A 26,438-nucleotide genomic window follows, 5' to 3' on the forward strand; every position below is an offset into this window, starting at 1 on the left:
CTGTAGAAATGTTCACCACAAATCAACACCTTTTGAGGAGCTAGAGCTCCCTTCTATGCTGTTCCGCCTCTTTTCCTGTATGAGAATGGCCTGTAGATGATCGTGATGGATGCGGCTGTGTGTGAGTAAAATCTGGGTGGTGGAGGAGCTGGAGCTGGAGAGCTGGCGACTACAAACAGGAACACGATATGCTACCTGCGCTGTGTTGTGTGAGGCATGTCACTGAGTCGAAACGGCTGTGGGCCAAAACTTGATGTCGTCAAAGGAATGCCCTCTGACTCCGTGTGCGTTTGTTTGCGTGTGTGTGTGTGTGTGGGTGTGTGTGTGTGTGTGCGTGCGTGCGTGCGTGCGTGTGTGTGAGGAGTGAGCTGCTACAGCTGTCAGAGGGAATTCCCAGTCAACAACAATCTCCACAGGCCTGGCTGGAGAGGGAGGGATTCCAGCCAACACTTACTCTGTGCGTGTGTGTGTCAGCATTTCCACATATAGCTACAAGTGTGTTCATAGCAGATGTTGGGATGATTGCAAGCATGGATGGTGTCTGTATGGTAGCGACATGTTATTGTAACTTCTCTTGCTATTTTTCTATGAATGTTCTCACCATCACGCCACCAGCACTACTCACAACATCACACACTTATTTATGTGTGTGTGTATGTACTGTATGTGCGTAAAGCCGTGGTGAAAGCTGAAAGATGTGTGGACAGATGCAGACATTCAGACCTGTGTTACCCATAATTCCACAGTTGTGCTGAGTGGCAGCATGACAGCAGTCAGAGCTAGCCTCCTTTCCTTCATCCTGGGATCAGCTTTCACAGCTCTCATTCTGCTGGGGACAAAACCCGGACACCGGCCTTCTGGAATGGACCGTAGAACCACAGAGGCTCCAGTACAGTCACTAACTCGGACGGATGGACTGATGGATGAATAGATAGGTTCTTTCTTGTCATTGTTCTTTTCCATTTTGAAATCCATTGTTATGTTTCATTCACAACAAATTTCTAAAATCAGGTTTCTGTGGGAAAGTTATGAACAAATGCCGTCTTGCCTGTACTGGGTAACACTTAAAGATTTCATCTGATTCGTTTTCATGGAGGCTAATGCTAACTGCTAGTCAGAGTGGCCCCAATATTAATGGAGAACTGCCATCTTAAAGTGGCTCAAATCTCAAACATGTTGGATGTGTTTGTTTGCTCTGATGCTGATTTTGTGTCTAAGTTAGGTGATGGTGGATGAAGGAGAGGAGGACGAGTTGAAGGCTGCTGAGATGAAGCCTCTCCTAGGATCAGTGAGGAGGTTAGCGTTCCTCTGTACGGCAGCACAGCCAGCCAGGCCATCTTAAGAGACACTAAGAGGATGGACATGTTGGACAGTGGACACTAACTACAGCTCGGATACAAGATTTGACTTCCTTTTATATTCCAGATAAAATTAGTCTCCCGACAGAGAAGTTTGGAAGTTTTCTGAAATGCAGTAAGACAAAATAGCTTTTTTTTTTTTGTCTTCACTGACCAACTGCTTTTGCTCATAAATTTTTAGAACAAATAAAATCTTTTTTATTTATTTATTTTTATTTTTTTGTCAATTTCTTGTTGGCTGAAATAAAGAAAAATAAAAAAAACAACCCAATTGCAAACGTACTTCCTTCGTTTTGTAAAAAAAATTAATTTACTGTAGTCAGGGTTTGTGTGGTACACTGTGCAACTACAAAATTTTACTAAGCAGGTTTTGTCTGGTTTCCAATGCAAATATATTAGTTCACTAGAATTAAGACAAATCTAACTTACAATAAATTTTTCAGCAAGATGTAGGAGCTTGTTTTAAGTCAGTGATTCCTTAATATTGATGGAAAAGTAATAGTTCCATTGGTAGAAATATGCAGATTAATATGCAAGTAGTACTTTTGATCAATATCAAGGAATTATTGACTCAACACAAGTTCCTATATCTTGCTAAAAAGTTACTTTTCTTAATTCAAGTATAATAAGATATTTGTACCAAAACTAGATAAAAAAGAAAAAAACTTGATAAGATTTTGTGTTTTTAGTGTTTTAGTGTAGATCAGGAGTTTCCAACGCAATTCAATGATTTTGTAAAAGGCAGAGTGTTCGAAACATTCTTAATAACGTTTGGAAAAACTGTTACTGGCATCACAGCAATCAATCAGCTTTTCAGAAAACCCAAAAACTTTTCAGGGAACAGAAAAACTGTGCAGCAACATGGGTCCAAAAAAAGACTATTGATAGTTCAGATGTGGAAGACATGATTTCCAGATTCTAAAGGAGTCTGAATAATGAATGAACGACTTGTTGGCTGGCTTTTTCATTTGACCTTCAGCTGATCTCTGGCACTTTTGTTCGATCTTCACAGATAATTTAAAGTAAAAAATAATTATCTAAGCTTTCTTTTTTTTTAAAGTCAGATCAAACCGAAAGTACTTTTTATAGTTTTCATGACTTTTTTTTTTTTTTTTTTTTTTTTTTACATTTTACAACCTTTCACATTTAAATAAAATGTTCCTTTCATAAATATTTTTGATTCTACATGGTTTTGTTTCTGGAGTTACTGTTTTTCCAGTATGTACAATTTTGTTCCCAATTCCCATCTGAAGGAGGCTTGCTGTGCCTCGATTAGACTGTTGTTTGTTCCTATTTTTGTGTCTTGGATCAAACATAAAATCGATAGTGTAACAAACAGCCACTTTCTCAACAAAGAGCTCCTTACACCTGCTGACACACAGCTGTGTGTCATTATGGTGTTTGGAAATTTTGTCTTTACTTACTGATAATGGGCTTTGGAAAGAAATGAACAAACGCTGGGAAGAAGCAGAGTAAGGATATTCATTTCTTAATCTCTTGCTGATTACTGACATTTGATCAATTACTGTTAGACTGACTGATTTATTGTTTCGTTTATTCGTTTTTATCTTCATTTTGATAGCCTGTGTCAAACACTGTTTCCAAGCTGCCTTGCACAAGCAGCTTGCATTTCATATGAACAATTTGTGTAATTTGAAATTGTTTTTTTTTTCATTAATAAATAAGTTAAACTCGTAATTTTGTACCTGTTTCAAATTAATTATTTTATTCTCATTTCAGATTGATCTGGGATGTCGATCATCTTGCTTTATGATTTGTCCTCCACTAACTGTGCTGACCACATAACTGCGCAATTTGAAAGTACAAAAATAAATTTGTCTGATGAAAACGTGTCAATTTCTTCAACGTTTTTTTTGGTGTTTTTCGGCTGTTTCAGAATTAGTGTGTTTTGCAAAACTGCAATGGAAACACTTTTTTCTGCATCACACAAGTCACATAATCAACCACCGGATGTTACTACTGGTAGAAACACCAAAGAAGACAACTGGAAATGGGAGGAGAATGGTGGTGTGACATGTTTTTAATCACTTCTTAAGTGAACAAAACTTATTTGTGTGATTTTAAATTTGATTCTTATTTAATGGAAACAATTAAATTGTGATTTTTCACATTAGTGGAATAACGACAAAGTTTTGAGCACATTTGTAATTTAAATGCAGCTACCATCTTCTCAATAGTCTTGTTTTGGTCCCTCTTTACTGTCACAGAAAGCCATGCTATTCTCTTATTCAAGATTTACAGTCTTTAAACCCCTTTGGAGCCAAATCTGGACTTATATGTTAACATATAGCGCATTCATGCCATCCAGAAAAACCATAAGGGCTTATTCTGTTACTTAAAGAGCACTGAACGCTTCTGCAGCCTTATGACATGAATGCAGCACTATTGCATATTGTGGGTCTGGCCCCATGGCTTAGCCGTTCTGACCCGAATTCTCACTAGGCCCTCCTCAGATCCACTGGCACCAAGGGGTGGGGGGGAGCGCCGCGCGCCCGTCCAGCACACGGACATGACTCGCCAGCACACGCGGCTCCTGGACACCCTGCGCAGCGCCCGCTCCTGCCACCGCGCCAAGGCGCTGCCAGACTAGTCCACGTGCAAACACACACAAACACACACGCGTTTCATTCCATGAGAGTTAGGTTAAAAAAACAGAAAAGGAAAGAGTTGTTCACAACTGTGAATAGAAAAGTTGTTTTTGATTCAAGTGGGTAGCTGGACTCTTACCTGCATGAAACAAAGCTTAGGATGCGCTTAATTTGCAGATTCACGTGCAATTTTCCCGTCATAATGCTTTTCACAGATATGCTAATTGTAGCAATTAGAGAAAGCTATTGAGTTTGACAAAGCCTAATGATATTACTGTAATTTTGATATAATTACTGTTAATTTACATTCAGCAGAGCCAGCTTCGTTTGATTTTAAATGACAGAAAACAGGAGGAGATTCCAGCTTCATCTAAAACTAGCAAACACACATCAAAATGCTCCTAAATTAACTCATAATACTTCCAGTTGCTAGGCTACCAGAACAGTCCATATAGAGATGGTCATCCCTGTTGGCAGGTAGTAAATTCTCACTTTTTGATTTTATGAATGACTGAAGAGACTAACTCTAAGGGTGCATACACACCTGGCCTGTTCAGTCCGATTTAATCCAACTCTACTTGGTTCTTCTAGGAACGGCAGTTCTTATGGGGAGGTGTGAATGTGTAATGAGACTCTGATGTGGACCAATAAAACAAACTCTGGTCTGTCTGAAAACCTCGGTCTGGGTTCAGTGAACTCTGAATGCGTATGTGAACACCAAGCGAACCTGACCCCAGTCTAAAGCAGGGAATGCACTATAGGAAGAGCATTCTGGGTAAATACAACCAAAACAAACACGCAAGTCCAGAGCTTAGCAAGAGAAATGGCTCCTGTTTTTTGGGGGGAGGGAGTTTACCAAACAGAAATCCTACAACTGCTAGAATTTGACTCTGCTCTATTTTTTTTACATTTTGTGAAGTTTTCTTTGTTGAAATGTTGTTTTCTTCAGTGGTTCTTTGTGCAGCGCCACCAAAGGGAGCAGAGGAACAGGTTTGACTTTCACACAGATCAGTGTGAAACAGAATCACAACTGAAAATGTAAGACATGTTGCAATTTTGGTCCCAAACCACACCAACCGGACCGAACTGTCAGGTGTGAAAACACCCCAAGTTTGAACAAACTGAAAAGTGTCTGCAAACCCAACAGTGAACTGTTTGAAGTGTTAAAAGTCAGAAATGAGGCTGGTCTTTAAAAGTAGTTTGGTCATCCCATCTAAACTAGTCTGCATTACAAACTGCCACTCTCCAGTGCACGGCATCTTACCTTGGCATCTTTGGCGTAGTAAAGAGTTCGGCCTCTCAGTTTGAAGTAGCGCTTTTTCCACCTCTGGAAGGAACTTGTCTGTTTCAGCAACAATCCTTCCTTTATGCTGGTCTGCAGGGGGAAAAGACACAATGGTTTCATGGATGCCCCCCATCACAGAACAACACAAAGCTTCACTCTCACATGTGGAACATCTTCCGGGTATCTGTCAACATAAAAAAGTGCCTGCTGTTTTGCGTGTGTGTGTGTGTGTGTGTGTGCTCTGTGTGTGAGCTGTAATTTTACGCATGGGAGGAGAAGAACAGGCGAGAAGAAAAAGACCCATTACACAGACACACACACACACACCAATCTCTCATTTCTCTAAAGAGGTTTAAACACACATCAGTCAGAGAAGCAATGGGTCAAGGAGAGAGTAACAAAGAAAGATGGAGTGAACAGATGCAAGGGGAAAAAAACCCGAGAAGGCAGCAACAGCTTTCAGATGAAGAATGAACTCTGGAAGTATCAGCTTTTAAACACAACAACGCTTACAGAATATTACATACACTGGAGGAGGCCAGTTTGACAATCCTAAAAGAGATGCGTCACATACTTACAGTGATGAATAAATAAGACGGCTTTAAAGGTGTTTAATTTAAAGGTTCTGATTTTGACCAAAACTCTGGTTGTACCCAATCCATAAGGGCAGATCCATTCTAATTCTATGTCTAATTCTATACTTTGTGCTCTGAGTGATGACATCTAAGTAAAAGCTGTAATGTAAATCTTATAAAAAACAAGCTAATTCAATTCCAAGAGACATGTTGCTTTTGTAGCTCTAAGTAACTTTTGAATAGCTAAATCAACAGTTAAAGTGGGCTAGATCTATGTCTGAGTTTTAAAAGATTATTTTAAGACAATTCAACAATATTTTTCTGTATTGGATTGGTATCAATCATTAGATCAGATATCAGTATCGTAAGTGAAAAAAGTGGGCCGGTGCATTCCTATTAAGAAGCCCTGCTTCTCTTTCTGTTTGCTGTAGTGAAACCACGCGTCTGAAATCCCAAATTCAGCATAATGCTGTCGTGTAATGGTTCCAGCTGATGGTGTTGACACGTTACAGGAGGAACATAAAGTTGAGGGAAGGCAGAGAGATAATCAAACAAAGGTCGACAGAGAGGTGTTTGAAAGAGGTATTTTCAATAAAAGAACACGGGTTTCCTGTCTTCTGGGGCGCGAGCGGTGTCCGTGTCACCGCGAATCAATCCCCATGTGGAACAGTACACAGAGCCATCATCATTACGACCACCATCAACTTTCGCACGCACGCATACACACGCTGGACATAAACAGCAAATAAAGCAGGGCACGGAACAGTGGGCGCGTCACAGATTAAGCACACACAAGTGCCCACAGATGCAAACGCTCAGCATCAAGAACATCATTCTCTACAGGCGCAGCGAGGCGAGGCGGGTCGCACACAAACACGCACAGGCTGAAGCTATTTATAGTGAAGGAAGGACGCTCTGTTAGGGGAGAATTACAAACAGACGTAGAGGTCTGAATCTGACATCCTGCCCACCAGCTGTGTCAACTTAAACACAGAAAACACCACAGCAGAACACACTCACACAGGTACGTCTCTGCAGTCAAGATGGGAGATCACTGTGTGCTTTGGAAGCACATGATGATAAGGTATTTTAATTGACAAGGGCAGAAAATGAAAGAACTTCATTTTATTTTGTCATTCTGGATATGAATGAAGAGCAAGGAATCAAACAAAGCAGAACAGGGAGAGGACGGAGAGGATGTTCCTAAACAGCCAGCCATGCCTGCATCGAGTCTCTCTGTTTGTTTCTCTAAGTTGTAAGACCGAATTCCTGCAGTGGATTAAGGTGAAATACCTCAAAGCCGACTGCCATATAAGGCTTGAGCAGCTGACCTGCTGCTACATTCAAAGTGGGATCGTAGCAGCCAATGGATGAAATCATGTCCTCATATAGACCTGTAAGACGTCCAGCAAATAGCTGAGCTTATGAGGTACCTTCAGGGTCTTCCCTTTTTGCTACTTAAGCTGAGTAAATGGGAGTTTAGGGAATTCCAAGGCAGAGTGCTGTTAATGACGGCGACGATTCAAGGCCAATAGAAGTCAGTTTAAAACAGGCATCTGCCAATACTGAGCCAGTAACCACGACCGCTTCATGTCACAGAACGCAGTGATTATGTTAAGTCAGTGACAAACAAGATTATCTTGTTTCTCATTTAAGACTTGTCACTAAGGTTTTTGAAATGGATTTAATTAATTTTAAAGCCTTAAATCTAGATACATGAATTTAAGACTTTTTAAGGATGTGAGGACACACTGTTTAAGTTACAATAAATAAAATATGCTACTGTTGTACCTGTCTATCAAATCGTATCAAATGCGTAATGATTTCACTGAATCTAGCCACCTATAGAACAATAACAATCAACCTACGAGTGTCTGTTAAAAGTATTCACCTCCTTGTATGTTTGACCCTTTTCAGATTTTACAAATCAATCACAGCCAACATGATTTGGCTTCCTTTTTTTTTTTTTTTGTCAATCCTTCACACCCCAAAACAAACATCAAAGTGAAAACTGATTTGTAAAAATAATGACATGCAGATGCAAATATGAACATAAAACAAGTGACTGCAGAAATAGTCACACCTAGCCTAATTCAACAGAGGTCCAGCCAACTGGTGCTAGTCATCTCACAATGGAGGCCACCTGAGTGCCTCCAGTGATTGTAGTTTTAGGAAACGTGCGTCTTCATACTCCAACATAACACTTTGGAGAGATGCCCGACTGATTTCCTTTTGGAAACAAACTTGTTTGTTGAATGGAAATAATTTTCAAACTTAATATTCGAAGGATATGAACAATTTGAAGCTTAGCTGCAGATAGTCATGGGATATAGCATTAATTAAACCAAAAGAATCATCCATGTGGTCTATGTAGAAAGCATATTGCTTTGCAAGCTGTCCAAACAAGAATAGACTGAAGTTCCTTTATTCATGTACTCTTAATACTGATCATTGAAAGATGACGTGCTCATCTAATACTTGATGACTGGGTAGTGTACTGAGCATGTCACATGTGACTCAAACAAAACTGAGTAGAGCTGCATGAAAACCTCAATATATATTTATACTGAGGATTTAAACTTCAGAAAATTTTAAAACAGCTGAAACAGTTCTTTTAAATCAAGGCTAGCCCTCCGTTTATAGTTTCTTTTGAACAAAAATAATTGGAATATTGGAATATCAGTATTGACAATTTTAATGATGGCATTCATCAATATGTAATGTTTGTCAATGGTTTCTGAATTGTTCACTGTATGTTTTTTTGCATAATTTCTTATTCTTGTGTTTTTATGATGTAACACACTTTGAACTGCATTGTTGCTGAAACGTGGCATACAAATAAAATTGATAGGTTGATTGATATTTATGAACGACATTTCCATCCACCATCTTTGAGTTTCCACAGTCCCAAGTTGGAGTCTTGATTCTCCATGGCCCACCATTCTTTGCTCCAGTTCTATTTTCTATTTTGCTCCTCCTTGGCCTCCATAGTTCCTCTCCTTGTCTTCATCTCCTTCCTGTTGCCAAGTAGGCCAGAAGTGATCTATAAATAGCCCGCTGCTTGCCTCTGTGCTCTGCTCTTCTCATCTGCTAAACTACGAGACAGAGAGCAAGTCCTGTGTTGAGGAGAAACCAGTAACCTGAGCAACATGTACCTTCCACCCACACCGTGCCTGGCTCCTGGCAGGGTGACACACGGCCTCCGAGCAGCACAAACACACACACGCTTACACAATGGACAAAGGCATAGGCGGCTCAAATGAATCCAGCAGCTGTTGCTGCTGGATAAGAGCGGTGCTGGAGTTCCCTTATAGGAAAGCTGAGCGGGCCCATGTCCTGCTTTGATAACACCCAGACAGGCAGCCAGTCAGAAAGCTAACTGTTGACTGTAAGAGTGGTCCTTTCATGAAGCTAAGCCGCAGCAAACTGGATCAGCCATCCGTCCTTCTAATGGGATAACTCCTCTGTGCCAGATTGCTGTCCTAAACCAATTGCTTTTCCTTTCTGAGCCTCACAGAGGATTCAGTCTAATTAGACTATTGAAATATGCCTGACTTGTCACCCCTGTCTCTAGTCAGAGCTTACTTATGCTCTGAAGAAACTAAGGTGAAATGTTCTTTACGTTAAGCCCTTACAGGGGACGACATTTTAAGCCTGAACCTCCTTTACGGTGACCTCCAGTTCAAAAAGGCAACATAGTCTGTGTATGGAGGGATTATTTCTTTGTATACACAGAGGATGTGCACGAAACCTGACTGCAGAGAGAGCCAGCCAGACTTTAGACTGTCACCAGTTGCCGTTGTTATCTGCCGTTATCTTGCTGTTTTAGCTAGCATGTTGTCAGCGCACTACAAATGTTTATCACCGAGTGGTGAAATAACTGAAGCAACCAAATTGACAGTGAATTGAAAGCATCTTGAAGACCTACAAAAGATGATCCAAACTTCAGTGACTGGACATAACTTTACATAGAATATTGAAGCAGTAATTTCAGCTCTAAATGATTTCCTGGTAAGACAAACTAATTTATGGTGAGATACGGCGCCAGAATGCAGTTTGTCTAAAATTTTACATTTTCATAGTGAATCAGAATTCATGTTTAGCATACAAAGGGCAAATGCTAAACATGAATAGTTACAAAGCTTCTAATTATTTTGATTACAATTAGCAGTCATTTTGACTGGAGAAATTGTTCTGCTCTGAAAGTTAAATTCTAAATATGGATTTATGGATCTATTTTTCAAAATGTATCATAGTGTTTGGTCAGCCTTACATATTTTCACAGATGAAAATCTCATATGAAACTAAGTACCATATCAAAAATGAAAGTACAGCTGCAGCCATCAAGGCAGGTGGAAAAACTAATCCATCAGAAATCAAAGGTGCAACAGGCTGAACAGCAGGTATGGAGACGCTGCACAAGAAATAAAACATCTGCCATCTGCAACTCTGCATGTGGGAATTGCACTGGATGAACAGAGGCGATCTGCCCTGTCTGAGAGTTGTAAATAATTTTATTAGCCTAACTGTAAAAAGAGCACCTACATTTTTCTGCTCTGAAAGTTAAATTCTAAATACAGATACTATTTTTTTTTTCATTTGAAACCACAAAACAATATGATCATAATTGTGTCCACATCACCCAGCTCTTGTTCCGGCTGTGTGGAGGAATGCTGAACTACTTTACTTGGGAGCAGACAGTTTGATGTAGCAGGTCGCACGTCATGAACAAAGAAACACAGCAAGATCGTTTTGAGCAAGAGAGACGATATTATTTTTCATTCTACAGCACAAATATTTATTCACATTCGCACAGATTCTTATCCACTAACTGCAGTCATTTACACAGAAATGAACACTTCAGTGAACACATACCTGCACCTCCACTCCAGGCTTCCTAGCAGAAAGTCTTTCCCTGCTGGGCAGTTTCAGGTCATGATCTTTAACCTTAAACTTCTTGCAATTGCATCCAGAAAGCCGACTGGCTACACATCTGTCTGTGCTGGGAGGCTGTTGGGAGAAGCCCGCTGTCTTAGCATTCATTACTAGAAGCAAGACTCTGCTGTGCGTCTGTCAGCAAATGGTTTATCATTGCTGAGTCCAGCTGGAGAACAATCAGGTCTTTCAGAACCCAGCGCTGAAATGTTGCAAATTCTCTCCTCATTAATACCTTGGTTCCACCACGCTCCTGTGATTCTCTGAGCATATTGTCCTCTCGTTTCTGTCTAATTGTTACTCTGTACACTTCCTCCCCTAACTCCCACGGCCTGCTACAATTTCACTGAACTGATGGTTAAATTACAATCCAGAAAGTGGGAGAGGGGTAATTCCCCTGTCTAAGATCTGCTTTGAGAAACTAGACCACACATATGGGCAGCTGCATACGTATCGAGTTGGTGGAGGGGATGATGAAGGATGCCCACACATCCTACTGCTATTATGTTTCAACTTCAGGCACCAAGGAGACGGAAAGACTTCTGCATGGGTGAAAATCACGCAGGAGTCTCCAGATTAATCAGATTCAGAATTATACTTCAGAATACCATTAATCATTCATCAAAGGCCAGATTCCTAAAGCTCACAAGACGAGACACAATGTTGAATTCTAAAGAACAAGAAGTGATTTTTGTTTCATGAAAACATCAAAGATCACATTTATGCTACAAGAAGGCCTTTATTGTGCATTTTTATAGATTCTGCTATAAAGTTCAAACTGATGTGCTTCTTTTTCTGATTTCCTAAATCTCTTCAGATCTTAAGAACGCTGCTTCAACTAGACAGTCTAGAGTAGAAGTGTGTACTTATATTATTTATCATTTATGGTGATAAATTTGTCATCATGAGGAGCTCTCATCATCATTTTTAGTCCACCCTTAGTCTACAGTACAACATTTTCCAGTTGTTACTGACAACATGCACTGTGATTGTGATGTAGCTCAACGTATCTCCAGACAGCCAACCATATTGGTTGCTATAATACTTTCTGCCTCCTTGAACATCTGAACAACTTGCAGTCCTTAGATATTGTTTGTTTCTTGTCTGTCACTGTCACCATTTTTAATTTTCAAAAACTGTCTCAGAAAGACGGAAAATACCAGAACTAAGATGAGGAAAAAAATTAACTCAAGCTTTTTGCAGCCTTTTTTTTTCTAGCGTTGGATTAAAATATTAAGATGGAATAAAGAAGCAACAACTCAAAACCGATTCAATACCAACTAATGGATCAAAAAAAAACTTTCAAACACTTTTTTCAATACCCTTAATCCAAGATTATTAACTACATGCATTTTTTATGACATATCAAAACGAAATTTCGGGCTGAATGGAGAAAATGAAAATTTGACCTGTAACAGCTCCAAACTTGTATGGTAGTGTCAAAGAGAGTTTCACCTCAGACAATTTCCTTATAAATGGGTGGCTCTAAATTGATGTTAGCAAATGAAAATATAAGTGTGGTTAGCAGTAGACTGATAAGACTCAAAATGTTTCTTGATAATTTTGTAGGGGTCGCTGTGAATCCATTTTGCAATCCTAAGTGAAGATTTACAGGTGAGTATATTTGTAACATGCATCCACTAAGACCCACAAGGCTACCAAAGGTTTGCGTCAATGAATTATGTGTATGTGTGTGCATGTGCATGCATGTGTGTGTGTGCCTCTTTAGGGTGTGAAAAATTTGAAAATTAACTGAAATAAATTTGTGAGTTTACATATTTTTCTTCTAACAGACAAATATCAAGAAAACTTGCACAGCAAGCTGAATGCAGTTTTTTTTTCCAACAACCTCTTGTGGTCTTTCTTCCACTGAGGGGCAGGTCTAAATGGAATTTGCCAGAATTGCCAGAATGCATATCTGAGCCTGTTTACAGAAGGGAAGAGAGAAAAATCCAAGGTAACTGAAAGGGGCTGGCAAGAACGTTGGAAAACATTGAAAAAATGTTCTTTACAAAGAAGCACGCTTTTATTGAAGTGCAACATCCTGATCCAAACTTTGTATCTAAAATGGTAAATTAACTCTCTTATGCACATCGATGTGTAGCAGGAGTGAGAGGGTAATGAACCCACGACTTTCCAATTTCAAGCTTACGACACTCCCCACTGAGCGAGATAAACAAAGAGTTTTCGTCTAAAAAGAAACGTCTATGCATCCCATAAATGGAAATACCCCTGTCACCTCGTCTTCCAACACCTCCTTCCTTTCATTCTCTGCAAAAAAAACCCCAGAATGTATCTTCTTTGGATTACTCAGAGGCTCGCAGAGCAGCAACAGGAGCGGCGGTGCTGTGGAACGCCATTAGCTCTGCTTTCAATCACAAACCACAGTATTAGTCACACATTTATAAGTTCTGTTCTGCAACAGAATGACAGGGTGGGAGCTGAGAGTGGAGACGACAGCAGAGCAGGGGCAGTGAAGGGACTGATTCGCTCTTACACATGAGCTAGTCTCATGCAGAGCAGAGGTCCACTTCTGAAGGATAATAATCTGTTTTTGCCTGCTCATCAGAAGCATTTGAGTTATTAAGTTTAAAATGCCTTTTTCATATTTTGTCATGTTAGAACGACAAACTTTCATGTATTTGTCTTGTATTTTAGGAATGATAGTGATAATGACAAACACAAAATGGTGCATAGCTGTAAAGTCAAACGAACCAAAACCTTTGAAGTTCCTGTTCCCCTCCTTGCTTGTGGGGGCGCTGCACAAGAACCACTGAAGGAAATAAAACAAAACTCTCTGAAGAAGACATTGAGCACAACTTCCTTCTTCACAAAATGTAAACAAAAACTGAGTGGTGTCAAATTAAAGCAGGCTGAACAAGACTGGTGTGAATGAACCCATAATAACAAAATGCTGTAAGGGAGGAGATGATCCCATGACTCCATCCATATTATTTGTACTTATATGTGTCACTCATGGCTGAAAGCTAAAATAGAGATTTTTGAAGTTACCATTTATTACATACTTGAAGAAAAATATTACTTTATAACTATGCCAACAAGAGTCAACCAGTTTGGATATCTCATACATCATTCATGATTATCTCAAAATCATAGAAGCTTTTATGCAACTTCTAATGGTTTGTTAAGTAGGACATGCCTGCCATGTTTTTTATTTCTTATACTCTGTCTTTTATGATTTCCAGTCATGATCACTTTAATCATCCTGCAATTCAGGCTACATTAAATATGTGAGAATCTAAAAAGCAGCTCTAAGAGCCACAGAGCGATGTGTGTGTGCCCCTCACACATGTCAACCGCTGAGATGACCAATATGGAAGAAGTGGTTGTCTGTGGCAACCAAAGAACCGTGGAGATAGCGAACAAAAGAAGAGTGGGCGGGGACAATGCAGTGGGCACACAAGCACACACACACACACACACGCACACACACACACGCACACACACACACATGCATGCGCCCTGGTCCAGAGTTAAGCAAACAATCCAGTGGAACAACACTAGGTGAGTCAGTGCCTGCGTGATCCATTTGGAAGTCACAGGACACAGACACACACACACACACAAAGTGGGAGACCTCTGTTGTACAATGTCAACATGCTGAGCACGCTGATACAATTACAGCAGAAGTGGTTCAAGCTATTGTGGCAGGAGGATGAAGAGATTCTTGACTGGCCTGCAGGGTGGTGTAAAGTAGCAGACACAGTATCTGTGGATTTCAGCAAGTCCATTTTAAGACTTTTTAAGATCTTTTTTAATGCCACTTTGAATTAAATTTTAAGACAGGAAAAAAAAACTATAACTATAGGGCATGATTTAGGGGATCCTGCAGGGCTATATGGGCTGGCACCAGAGGTGAGACTGTGGCAAAAACTAACGTCATTCACCCAGCTGGTGATGCATTTGCACTTACCCATGACAAACCCAAAAAGGGCTAACTAGCAAGGGTATATTAGCAGCTCGAGTCACAGAATACGCTTTCAGTTGTGCACAACTAAAACTTTTGTCTGGCAGAAAAATCCTGTAAGAAATAAAAACTACATACAAGATCATTTCTGCCACAACTAATTTTAAGACCTGAAATTATGCCAACTTACTTCATTTTTTAAAATTGATAAGAGAACATTTTAAGGCCTTGAATTTAATACATGAATGTGAGACTTTTTAAGACTTTTTTTTGTGGATGTGTGGACAGAGCAGTGTGGTCCCAGTCCATCCTTGCATAAATCCTCACACCCCTACCACAGGAGGTTCACCTTCCATAGGAACAGCAACCACAGATACACAATTGGAGCGCATTGTATGTGAATGTGTTAGAACGATACAGTTCTGGCATTCATTCAATTGAAAGCCTGAAAACTGGCATTCTGTCATCAATTTGACTGAGACTGAGCTGTTTGTTTCAAAGAAGAATGTGCAAAAATAATCAGTTTCTATATGAGCAATATACTATATATTAAAATACAGATACATGCTGCAAACAGGCTACACTTCTCAAATTTTATCTAAAACCTTATAGAACACTTTAACTTTTCTTTCTCTTCACAAGTATGCGTTACTTTTATGTTGGTAGTAAAATCTCAACAAAATACATGGAAATTTTTTTTAAATTTAAGGTTTGTCAATACTTTTGTACCGCACTTGTCCATCTTGATGACTCATATCAGCGTAACTTTTACTCATTCTCTTCTAAAACTCCTGTAAATGTGACAGACTCATATTGGTCACATGGTGTCACAAAGCCAAAAGGAGGCGTATGAGATGTCCCTTCAACTGTTGCTGCTTTAAAAGTTTGGGTTTTTGTTTCAAAGAAAACACGAATGTTTGATTAGGAAAGGCCAGAGACTACTTTGCCCAAAGTTACTAAAAATAACTGCCTTCATCCTGAATAATGTAGACGGGGTTGAGTGGAGCAGTCAATAATTAAGTGGGTCCTTTGCTGTGGGAGAATGGTACTCATTTACAGCGTAGAGGAGAAGTGTGCCAAGTGAGCTTAGGTGTCACAGAATTAGAGCAACATCCGCTTATTAAGTCCTGCAGGACAAAAGCAGATCTGCAACGAGTCTTTAGACTTGGCAGTTCACTAAGGGAATGACATTTTGAATTTTATCCACTGCTTTATGAAAGTTATCATTGGGTTGTGAGAAAGTCATCATTGGGTTGTGAGAAAGTCAACTTCCAAAACTGCGGTATGTTTTAAAAACTCAACTGTATTTACAGGGTGATAAAATTAGCGACTTGCAAGCCATAAAGCAGCCTTTAACAGTAAATCCAATAAGTTTGTCTCATACAGATTTTCTTGCATCTTTGGGATCATTGTTCTGTGGATGACCTAGTTTGAGTTTGGACAAAAAGTCAACAGTCAGACGGATTACCTTACATTTGACGGTAGAATATCTTACAGAGGAGTTCGTAGCTGACACCATGGTGTCCATGTCTTGTGACTGCAACATAGTGTGCTATGTCTAATAGGTTCTTTGGGTTTCTCTCAGTGCTACTTTGCATCATGCGCTTTCCTCCGCAGAACATTGTTGGAGGTCGGCAGTCCGTCAAAGGACAACAGAAACAGCCATGCACACACTCACAGATCATTTAGAAAGAAAAGACCAGCTATTATGCATGTTTCTAGGACAGTGAAGGATAGTCAAAGTACCAGGAGACAGCCCAGGCATGCATGGGGGGAACATCCAAACAGAGGACTTTGCTGCAGGGCAACAGTGCTGACATATAAATACAGGGTACGCCTGAACGTTGTGACAGAAGCGAGGATGCTTTCAGGTCCACTCGAAAATGCACCGAACGATCCTCAATGAGTTCAGCAACAGGTTTTACCAAGTTTCTCAAGAAGCTAGCCTCTTAATGTCTGTCTGCAAAACAGAGAAGATCTCTGGCACAGTATTGCCCAGACATTATGCTACATGCTTCCTTAACACCAGCAAAAACCCATATGCTAAAAGTCATGAACGCGCACTGATCTGTTGAATGTTTGAGGCAGCAGTTTGATCAACCCGCTTGCTGAGGGAACACCTGGAGGAGGTGTGATGCACATGCAAAGAGGACGTTCAAGTATCCAGACAGATGTTTCTTACCTTGCTCCTGATCTGTCCAGAGGTGGACACTTTCCGGATCAGCTTCTGGGGGCCTTCCTGCTCTGCTTCGCTGTCGGAGGACTCGTCCGCCGCCCCGCTCCCGGCGACAGCGCCCACCACATGGGCATGCACCCCCGCGGCGGATGACACAGCCCCTTTCTCCGGCTCCTGTCGGGGAAAAGGGGAAAACCAGTCGGGGTTAGACTTCGGTGGGTCGGCGGCTCCCTTCCTCTCCTTAAGGCGGGAGGAAGCGTCTCTCCTCGCTGTCATCTCTCCACGTCTCTGAGGCAATGATGCTTTCTGGAGCCTGAGTGGGCTGGCGGACGCATAGGGGGACAAGCTATGGGGTGGAGAGACCACAATTTCCCCGCAACTCGGGTCGACAGATGGCTGCTGTGGCCAGCCAGTCCCCACCGACTGAGGCTGGTGGAGACCGCCTCGTCCACTCCGTCAACCCGCGGACTGGTCCGCGGCAGGGCAGACCCTAGTGGCTGATTCCCTCCAACACCCACAAAGACAGCGCCACGAACCGGAGTCACACTACATTTATTTATCAATAACTCACAACAATGCAGCCAAACTCCATGACTGTGTTACAAGCAGCAAATAACGACAACTAACCAGAAACAGACGTGAGTAAAAATCATCATGGTGTGACTCGTAATGTAGCAGACAAAGCACGAGAGATACAATTTTTACATTTAGCCTTTGCTAATTTGTTCTTCTTGAGCAAACAAAAGACCTCTGGCGATGAAATCCTATTGAGGTGTTAAGAGACCCCCATAAAAAACCTGAGCGACAGAAGCAATGCGCTCTGAACTCTGAACTAACAACGAGACACCGAGACACGAACAGCTCCAGCTCACTGTTCGTGAAAACAAAGTCCAACCGTTCACTTTTCTGTGGAGAGACACCGAAGAAGAGCCACCGAAGTGAGGAGGGCTAAAAACAAAGTCCCTCCGGCCGGTGTCGGACTTTTTACTAACCAGTTCCTCCCAGACTGGGCTGCGGCTGTAGGGGTACACATCCTCCATAGTCCTGGGCTTCGTCCTGCGTCCGCTCCGGGGAAGAGAGAAGAAACAAAACAGGGGTGAAGGTGGAGGAATTCAGCAACCTGCCTCGCCGCCCTGGCTCTTCGCCACCCCCGTGTGCGCGCCGAGGAGGAGAAGCAGGACATGGAGCCCGGACCGTGTCCTCCCACCGCTCTCTTTCTCTCTCTCCCTCCCTCTCAGCTCGGACCGTGGCCTCTTTTCTCCCCCTGCTGCTCGCTTTCCTTCCTTCTTCCCCTTTCTCTCTTTCTTTCTTTTCTTCTGTCCCTCTTTCTTTCTTTCTTTCTTCTAGCGCTGCGCGTGACAAAAGTCAAGCAGCATTAAAAGTGATGGACATATTGGCTTGGGGTCTTTTATGACCAGCAGTGATGCTCAGCAGTGGCTGTGGATATTGTCAAAATTTTTCATTTGAGTTTTGTTTTTTTGTTGTATTTTTTTTTTACCCTCGTGAGTGTACTTCGGTCCAAATCGAGGTTGGAAGGAGGGTGTTTCATATCAATTAAAGATACAATATAGATATACTCAATAAAAGCATTTTGGTTTTTCATAAATTCCCAAAACATTAAATGTCTCATTTGTGCTGCAGGTTTGATTTGAATGTGTTCATTTTATTTTACTTTGCGGTACTGCATATTTTTGTGCCGATCTGATGCCAACATGATAAAATTATAATCTAAATTTAAAATGAAATGTGTGACCTGTAGGTATTTTGTGGTTTTTCTGCTGGAATAGCGTTTCTCAACGGGGGCGATTAAGAGCTATGTCTGTCCAGTAAAACTGTTAATCAATAGTCAGGTCTCCATAAAGATATCATCCATGTTTCTGTCCCATATTTGTATGGCATTGAAAGGATCTGGAATTTTTTGTTTTTCCAATGAAAACACTGGTTTACAGAATAAATGCCATGTGGGTGAAATTTTATGAATGATACTCTGATGTCCCATTCTCCTGAAGGCAGCACAGAGCTGCACCACCAGAAACTGTCAGAAACACTGAAAAGAAGAGTTATGATTACATAGGTGCAGTTCTACCCATGTTTAATGTTGCAAAGCACAGTTTTTTTTTTTTTTGCAAATAGTTTAAACTTTAAACTAGCTTTGTTGTGCATCTTTTATCTGGTCATTTTGTGAAAGATTTAATAACTAAAATGGTACAGAACAAGAATTTTCCTCTCTGATTAGGCCTACACATTTTAAGTTGAATGTCCATTGCATTTTTCACAGATGCCTGTTAAAATAATTTCTGTCCATATGGCTTTTTTGTTCTCTGAAAAATTATTTTAGATGATAAATACAGAAACAAGCATAACAATCAAAACATCAACAATAGTGATAGTAATATTAATAATACAATAATATTCAGTGCAAAGTAGCAGACAAATTATTTGATGGGGGCCAGTAATTGACCTGGTTAATGGACAGGGGGGCGCTGACCCAAAAAAAGATTGAGAAACACTGTGCTAGAACCTGGGACAGAATTTGGAGAAAGTTGGCAAATCAAAGAAATTCCTGTTTCAATTTAGAATTGAAAAAATAAAAGTGAACCAATATTGTATATGTAATATAGAAACCCCAAGAGAAGAAAGCTAACAAGATAATAGCATTCTAAAATGCACAAAAATGTAGTGTGACACAAATAAACAGACTTAACATAAAATTGAATATCCTAATTAAATTATGTTGTCCTAGTTAACTTTACGATATTAGTAAAAACTATATAAAAAAATAATGTAAAAGACATCAAAATTAAGTAAAAACAAATAAAACAGAACTCAAGATAAACTAATGTTTGAATAGTTTATAGATAGGTTAAAAAATTGCTAATACGGTTCAAGTAATAATATATGTTTTTTATTTTTTTATTTTGCTGGAATAAAAATATTTATTGCTTTCTAAATAAGCAGAATAATAAACTATGGGCATTTGGATTTTATACTGTCTTTTGTGTGATAAAAATGTGCCACAGCCCATTTTTCCAAGACAATTTCAGCTCACATTATATGGTAGTTACATTATATGGTATTACTGTGTGTTTTGACTGTGTAATAACAGCTCAAAAGTCTCATCATGGAAATGGAAGTGTTGACCTTAAGTTGGGGGTCCAGCGGAACTATTCTTCAGAGAGCTGAACGCAACGGAATTCTTTAAACCTCGGACTCCTCTGTCCCTCAGTTATTTTCCTCCGGCTCCGGCAGTATGAGCTGACAGATGTTTTGAAATGGGGATAAGGCCGTTCCAGCCCAAGGAGTGACCCAAACTTGGGGCTTTTTATCCCGAAGGAACAACACGAGCAGCGGCAGAATGCATTACCAGGTGCTACGCGGCGGCACCACGGCGGCTGTGGCCGCTAGAAGGCTGCGGAATATTCTGGGTTCGGTTTTGGGTCGGGACGGTTGGATGTGGAGATTCCATGAGGTCAAACTTGTGAGCACATCTTCAGGTAATCCTCAGGCTGGACTCCAGGGGTGACGCTTTCAGAAGGCACAGCAGGGGAAAAATCAGGGGTTCTGTTGGTGTTTATTCTAAATGCATGGACATTATTTGGGATCAGCAGCAGCTTGCTTCTCTGTTTTTACTTCTACACAAACAAAGACCTGGTTGGAGTTTGTCTTGGTAGATTCCTGACCTTTGTTGTGACCAAAGCGAGAATAACTTGAAGGAGAAAGCAGGGTCAGCACTTGAACTAGTTTCTAGGTGAAAGGTCATTGACTCTCTTCTGTTGTCAGTTATTTCAGGTTCAATAGAAAATAATTGCCAGTCTTGTACTTGTTTTGATGAAATTACTGATTCATTTCGTACTTCTGTCACAGTATTACTTGTCCTACAGTCTTGATAAACATTTGGGCTGGTGGTTTGCTGATTGTATACATAAAACTACTGGTACTAGCGGCACACCAGTAAATCGGTCCGATTTTAATAATTCTGAGATTGCCGGTCGGCTGATACTTACATGAGAAATTGATCTTATCTACCAATCTATCTATCTCCACTGAGTTCTGAAAATCAGCCACTGTCCCAGTTTGTGGTATCAGTGTTGCGAACTTAGCAACTTTGTTGGCATATTTAGCGATTTTCTTTTTCCAGACCAAAACATCGGCAATAGTCTGAATCGGTGCTTCAGGCATTTCAAATATGACCATAATTGCTAGATTCCAGTTAAAAGTAGACATTTCATCATAACATAGTTTTTTAAATTAACACATTGAGTCTTACATGCAGAGATGAGAAACAGTTTTTACCCTGTTCACGCTTTTTCTCTCATTTTTGGGGCAATTAAATGTCTTAGAACATAAAACCAACTTAAATATTAGTGAAAATGCACATTTTAAATGAAGCTGTTTGTTATTAAGGGAGAAAAAAATATGCAAGCATACATGGCCTTATGTGAAAAGGTGATTTCATCTGAACTCACTGTTTGTAAACCACACTCAGCTTTGTTACTGTCGCAGCTAGTTTGGTCTAAAGCTCATAGATGTGAGAAATGTTTGAAAAGAGAGAGAGACGGAGAGAGAGAGAGAGAAAGAGAGAGAGAGAGAAAAAACAGGAAATCAGAAATGGAGCAAACACTTTTCCACACCACTGTAGAATTTGTAAAGGGTTTTAAGCATTGAGGGCCTCTATTATCATATTTAGACTTAAATACATTAAAATTAAATTAAATACATTAAAATAACTTGTTTAATTGCTGCTCAGCAATTAAAAGAAGGGCTTGATTGCTCCAGTGCCAATGACTATTTTCCCCTTGAATATTGAGAAGTGTAAAAATTATTTTCAATGTGACATAAAAAAATTAAAAAAAAGAAGTGCTTTTCAGGAAGACTCCTCATCCTCTTCTCTTTGCAGGTGACACTGTGACGATTGGAGAGGTCTCCTACAAACTCAAAACCCCTCAGAATCCAGAACTGGTTCCCCTTAAATACCGTACGTGACCTTCAGTGTGTGTCCAGCTGTTCACTGATCCACAGACGTTGTGTGTTTAAATTATTTTGCTCTCTAAATTTGCCAGTTTCAGACTCTGTGCCCCAAACGGTGGCTCAACATCTCCGATGGATCATGCAGAAGGACCTTTTGGGCCAAGATGTGTTTCTCATCGGACCCCCAGGACCACTAAGACGATCCATAGCCATGCAGTACCTCGTGAGAAACTTGAGAAACAAACATTTCTTTTTGTCTTTTATACATCCTCGATGCAGTGAATAATTTGTAGAAGTTGTATTTCAGAATTTATGAAGGCTGAAAAAAAAAAAAAATCAGTGTGTGGCCTAGTCAAAGTCTGTACTTAAAGAAATATGATTTATATTAATGATTTGCACCGATATACTTTATTTGATCATTATTACTGATATTTATTGATCCTCTCTAGGAAAAAAACGAGAGAAAATTAAAACATTTTAGTCTGATTTTTTTCTTTTTTACAATTAGCTGGAATTTATTGTGACAATGATTAATCAAAATTCATGTCATAGCAAGAATTTGTTTTTGTGATTAATGCCCGTACCTATTCATAACTTTGATGAACTGAGTCATCTATTTTCCTTCTTAGACTACCTGAGAAATGCAATGATATTTGTACAGTTCAGGCAAGAAAGCATCTCAGTGGGAGATGTTCTGAGAAAAACAATATTTGTTGTCATTGGTGCCATTTTTGTTGTTATTCAGATGTTCAATTTAATGCTTTTATGAGTGCATTTTTTTTTCTTGTTGTGAACTAGGAGCTGACGAGGCGTGAAGTGGAGTATGTGGCACTGTCCAGGGATACCACGGAAACGGACCTGAAGCAGAGGAGAGAGATCCGATCAGGAACAGCCTTCTACATCGACCAGGTTCTTCTGATTTCTGTTGGATTTGTAGATTTCAACCGAGTTTAATTTTCTTCTGGTATTTCATCATTTTCAACTGGTATTAGTTTGATTTGAATGCTAGGATACAAAGGTAAACTACAACTGACGTTCCAATCAACTCTGTATGCTGTACGCTTAAACACTCAGGAGCTTTGTAATGCAGTAAAATGACTTTCACGTGTGTGAAATCAAACGCATTGATAAAGAAATGCCTTGATTTCCATAAAACACGATGCAAAGCCATGGGCCTAAATCAACTACTTGGATAAAATCATGAGTCAGACTGGATATCACGACAAAAATATCTGCAGTTGTGGAGGTTCCTCCTTACAGATCTTACAGTAAAGTTTTTCATATAGAAACATGTCCAATACTATAAGCGTTTGTGAAATCAAATGTCAAATTAAAGACGCCACAATCAAAAAAATCATATTCATCCGTGTTTTTTCTTTGCTGAGTTAAATTTCAATAGCTGTATTTTCAGTACCACCAATGTACTGAAAATACATGGGTCGCAGAACTCTGTCGATGTTCCGCCAATGTTGAAAAAAAACACACTTTTACAATACCATTAAAAACATTAGAAAATTTCATTAAAAATACTGAAAACATTAGAAACGCATTTGAAATCACATGTGAATAAGTTTGTTTACCCAACAAGTCATTAAGAATTATGCCCGCCATCATTTTCCTACCACTTCCTGTCATCTTCTACGTCTTTTTCTGCCAGTAATAACATCCGGTTGTTGATCACATGAGAAGCGTGATGCAAAAAAAGCGTTTCCATTGAATATTTTCGAAATACACGAAATATGATTCAGCCAAAAAATCCGCCTCATTCTTGTTCGACAACTTTTTATCAAAAAATTTGTTTTTTTCTAAATTGATGCGAGATGCAATTTATTTTCATAACTCCAATTTGCACAGTTTTATGCTCTATGGAAACACAGTCAGTGTTAAGCCTTTTAAAATAAGTGATACCAACCACATAAAGCTTCCAGAACTATTGGAGAATTTAGAAATGACTAACAATGATTGCCTTGGAAACAACCACTATGCATAAAAATAACATTCTGCAGCCCTTTTTTTCATATCAACTTACATACAAATATACACCCTGCACTGGGTTAACTTGAGTTTAGTAACCACGGAAACAAGCAGCTTCTTATAATAAATATTGGCTCTTCTGACTAGAACCCTCTGTTCTCTCTTCATCTCCTTTTGGTTTAAAATGTGAAAATGAAGGTAAGATACATAAACACATTATTATTACACACTGGAAGGTTATACAGAAGATTTGTAACAGTTTTGACATGACATTCCTGTTGCTGATCGTGGCACCATGTTTGATTAACTGTTAATTTGTTCTTTTGTTCATCATTCTTTTAGTTCTGTGTTAGATAACTATTCCCCCTGGATTTGAGTGCTATGCACCTGGAAGGATTTTGCTCTTACCTTTTATTTTTCCTTCCTATTGGACAGTTAACCATGGCAATAAGGCAATTCGTTTTTTTGGGGGGGGGAGGGTGGGTTACAACTGTGAGCAGCTGATTAACATTTCTGAAACTCAGATAATAAATGAACTACAACCCAGTAGCAGAGACAGACAGAGAAAGTTCAAATCATATTTTCCATTAATCATTTGAAATGTTCTTCAGGTGATAGAAGGCTGACTTTGTGATTGTCTTTATGTGGCACTGAATGTTCAGGTCTCAGTCCGGGCCTGAAGCTGATCTCTAGTTTCTAACTAATAACTGAAACGGTACTTTGACTCTAGAGGAGTCAACAATCTCGAGGATTGTTGACTCGAGATTTTCTGAACAGAAACAAAATTGAACAGTTTTGTTTCTGTTCAGCTGGAGAAAGTCCTGCATTAATTGGTTCTCAGCATCTCTTCAGTTCTTGGTCGGGTTTGGTCCCCCATCTGCTTAATTATGATCTATTGTAAATTGAGCTGATGGGACAATGTAGATATTAAATAAAAAGTATCCCAGTTTTGATTCTTGAAGAACTACTTGGACAATGTCACAGGACAGCATGTGATTTTTGTCCACTCTGATTAAAATGTACATATTGACATGATGAATATTATATATCCTTTACAGGAATTTTTTTCTGTTGTTGAGTTACTTTTATCCAGCGTGTTAAACATCAGCAAATATAAATATAACAATAGCATTTTAAATTCTAAAACACAAGTGTAAAAACACAGGTACGACTTAGACATAAAATAAACTCGATAAAGGAATTGAAATAAGAATGAATGGCCCAGTCAAAGTCCAAATTTAAATCCCAATTGAGAATGTCGGGCGACTCTTGAAAGTTGATGTTCACAGATGAAATGTTTTTGGCAAATAATTTCTTCCTGTAAACGGCTGGATTTGCAAATCTCAACTTCATCGAACAACATTATTATTTATCGCAGTAATTACTTTGAGCATTTGTTGCCACAGAAGCCATAACAGACCATCCACAAGTTTCAGAAAGTCAAATATAAGAGTTTTTGATACCTGAGCCATCATGGTCAGAATCAACCCTCGCCTATTGTTTCTATGGAAGCGTTATCTAAAGGTACCAAAAGGTTTTACACGTTGCCTTCCTCAGAACCACCCTCCAGTGTGACCATGGTGGGTTGGCATGTATTACTTTTTTTTAGGAGTTTTATGTTGTGATTTCCGCCTGTGACTGAAACTTTCTGCAGTGTTGGATCTGATTACTGTTTTGGGGATGATAATGCGTGGGTGTGGATTGGAAAGCTTCTCTTTCTGAGGGTAGTTTGGTATCGTAGGAGGTGTTAACTGGAACATCCAAGTATTCCTCTGGGCCCTGTGCTGCTTTGTAGCCCTAAATTCATGCTTAATGTGTCAATCCCCTTGCATCCACTGTCCCTCCCCTCTCCTTAGCTCCGCTCATCCCCTCTCCCCCCGCTGCCATCGCACCCCTCAAGTTTCCACGTAAGCCGTAGTCACATGGATATAATCCCATTCTTGTTATAATTTTGACATTTGAAGTCACCCCTGTGCTGCTGCCAAGCTCTTATGTAAGGCAGCTTATCTTGCCACCTCCACCAGAGCTGAATTTAAAGTGCAGTCAGTTCCATCTAATTATGAGCAGAATGTCTGAGAAACTCGACGCATTTTCAGAGAAATGTTTACCTTCTGTTCCATCAGGTAGACCCTCCCAAGAACTCTAAAGTCTGTCCACCAACTCTTTTTTATCTCTCCAGTTGTCCACGCCTCCTCTAAAAAGTCTTAAATTATTGTATCTAAAATGAACACCTTAAAATGTCTGAGTTTGAAAATGTTAGATTTTAACACAGCAGGATCCCCCGACAACCACTCATATTTATAGTAGTTTTTCAGTCTTAAATCTAATTCAAGGTCTTTGTTTGTTTTTTGAATTTGACATTCTGAAACATGAAAGTAGGCCTGTCACAATAACAGTTTGCTGGACAATAAATGGTCACAGTAATGATTGCGATAAATAATAATGTCTGTGTTTCGTGAGAATTTATGGGATTTTTCAGGAGCGCTTAATTAATGTTGGACGTCAAAACTGTCAGATAGCAGAGAAGGTCGTGACTCCCAGTGTTGATGTGGGCGAAGCACCGCGAAAATATTCTCAAGTGAGAGTAGAGACACTTTGACATATTTTTACTCTAGTTAAAGTAAAATGTA

At 39.8% G+C, this 26,438-nt stretch overlaps 2 protein-coding genes across 10 annotated transcripts in view; one reads left to right on the forward strand and one right to left on the reverse strand.

The window, feature by feature from the left end:
- The window catches only part of dgkh (diacylglycerol kinase, eta), a 55,958-nt gene extending 37,881 nt beyond the window's left edge, over positions 1 to 18,077 (reverse strand). For 4 of the 8 annotated variants that reach the window (XM_055059815.1, XM_055059810.1, XM_055059814.1 and 1 more), the window contains exons 1-4: positions 17,859 to 18,077; positions 16,873 to 17,040; positions 5,232 to 5,342; positions 3,807 to 3,965 (exon numbers count right to left, since the gene is read on the reverse strand). In XM_055059815.1, the coding sequence (XP_054915790.1) occupies positions 3,807 to 3,965; positions 5,232 to 5,342; positions 16,873 to 17,040; positions 17,859 to 17,906 (486 nt within the window). In that variant the 5' untranslated portion in view covers positions 17,907 to 18,077. Of the gene's footprint in view, positions 1 to 3,806; positions 3,966 to 5,231; positions 5,343 to 16,872 lie in introns of all 8 variants that reach the window. The other 4 variants (XM_055059819.1, XM_055059813.1, XM_055059812.1 and 1 more) reach the window with 2 other exon arrangements.
- A 2,020-nt stretch (positions 18,078 to 20,097) lies between these two features.
- vwa8 (von Willebrand factor A domain containing 8) overlaps positions 20,098 to 26,438 on the forward strand; it is a 64,119-nt gene continuing 57,778 nt past the window's right edge. For both annotated transcript variants that reach the window (XM_055059885.1, XM_055059886.1), the window contains exons 1-4: positions 20,098 to 20,360; positions 21,764 to 21,841; positions 21,927 to 22,057; positions 22,633 to 22,743. In XM_055059885.1, the coding sequence (XP_054915860.1) occupies positions 20,222 to 20,360; positions 21,764 to 21,841; positions 21,927 to 22,057; positions 22,633 to 22,743 (459 nt within the window). In that variant the 5' untranslated portion in view covers positions 20,098 to 20,221. The remainder of the gene's footprint in view (positions 20,361 to 21,763; positions 21,842 to 21,926; positions 22,058 to 22,632; positions 22,744 to 26,438) is intronic.

The sequence above is a fragment of the Poeciliopsis prolifica genome, unplaced genomic scaffold, assembly GCF_027474105.1.
Source record: "Poeciliopsis prolifica strain line A6 unplaced genomic scaffold, Auburn_PproV2 SCAFFOLD056, whole genome shotgun sequence".
NCBI classification, from domain to species: domain Eukaryota; kingdom Metazoa; phylum Chordata; class Actinopteri; order Cyprinodontiformes; family Poeciliidae; genus Poeciliopsis; species Poeciliopsis prolifica.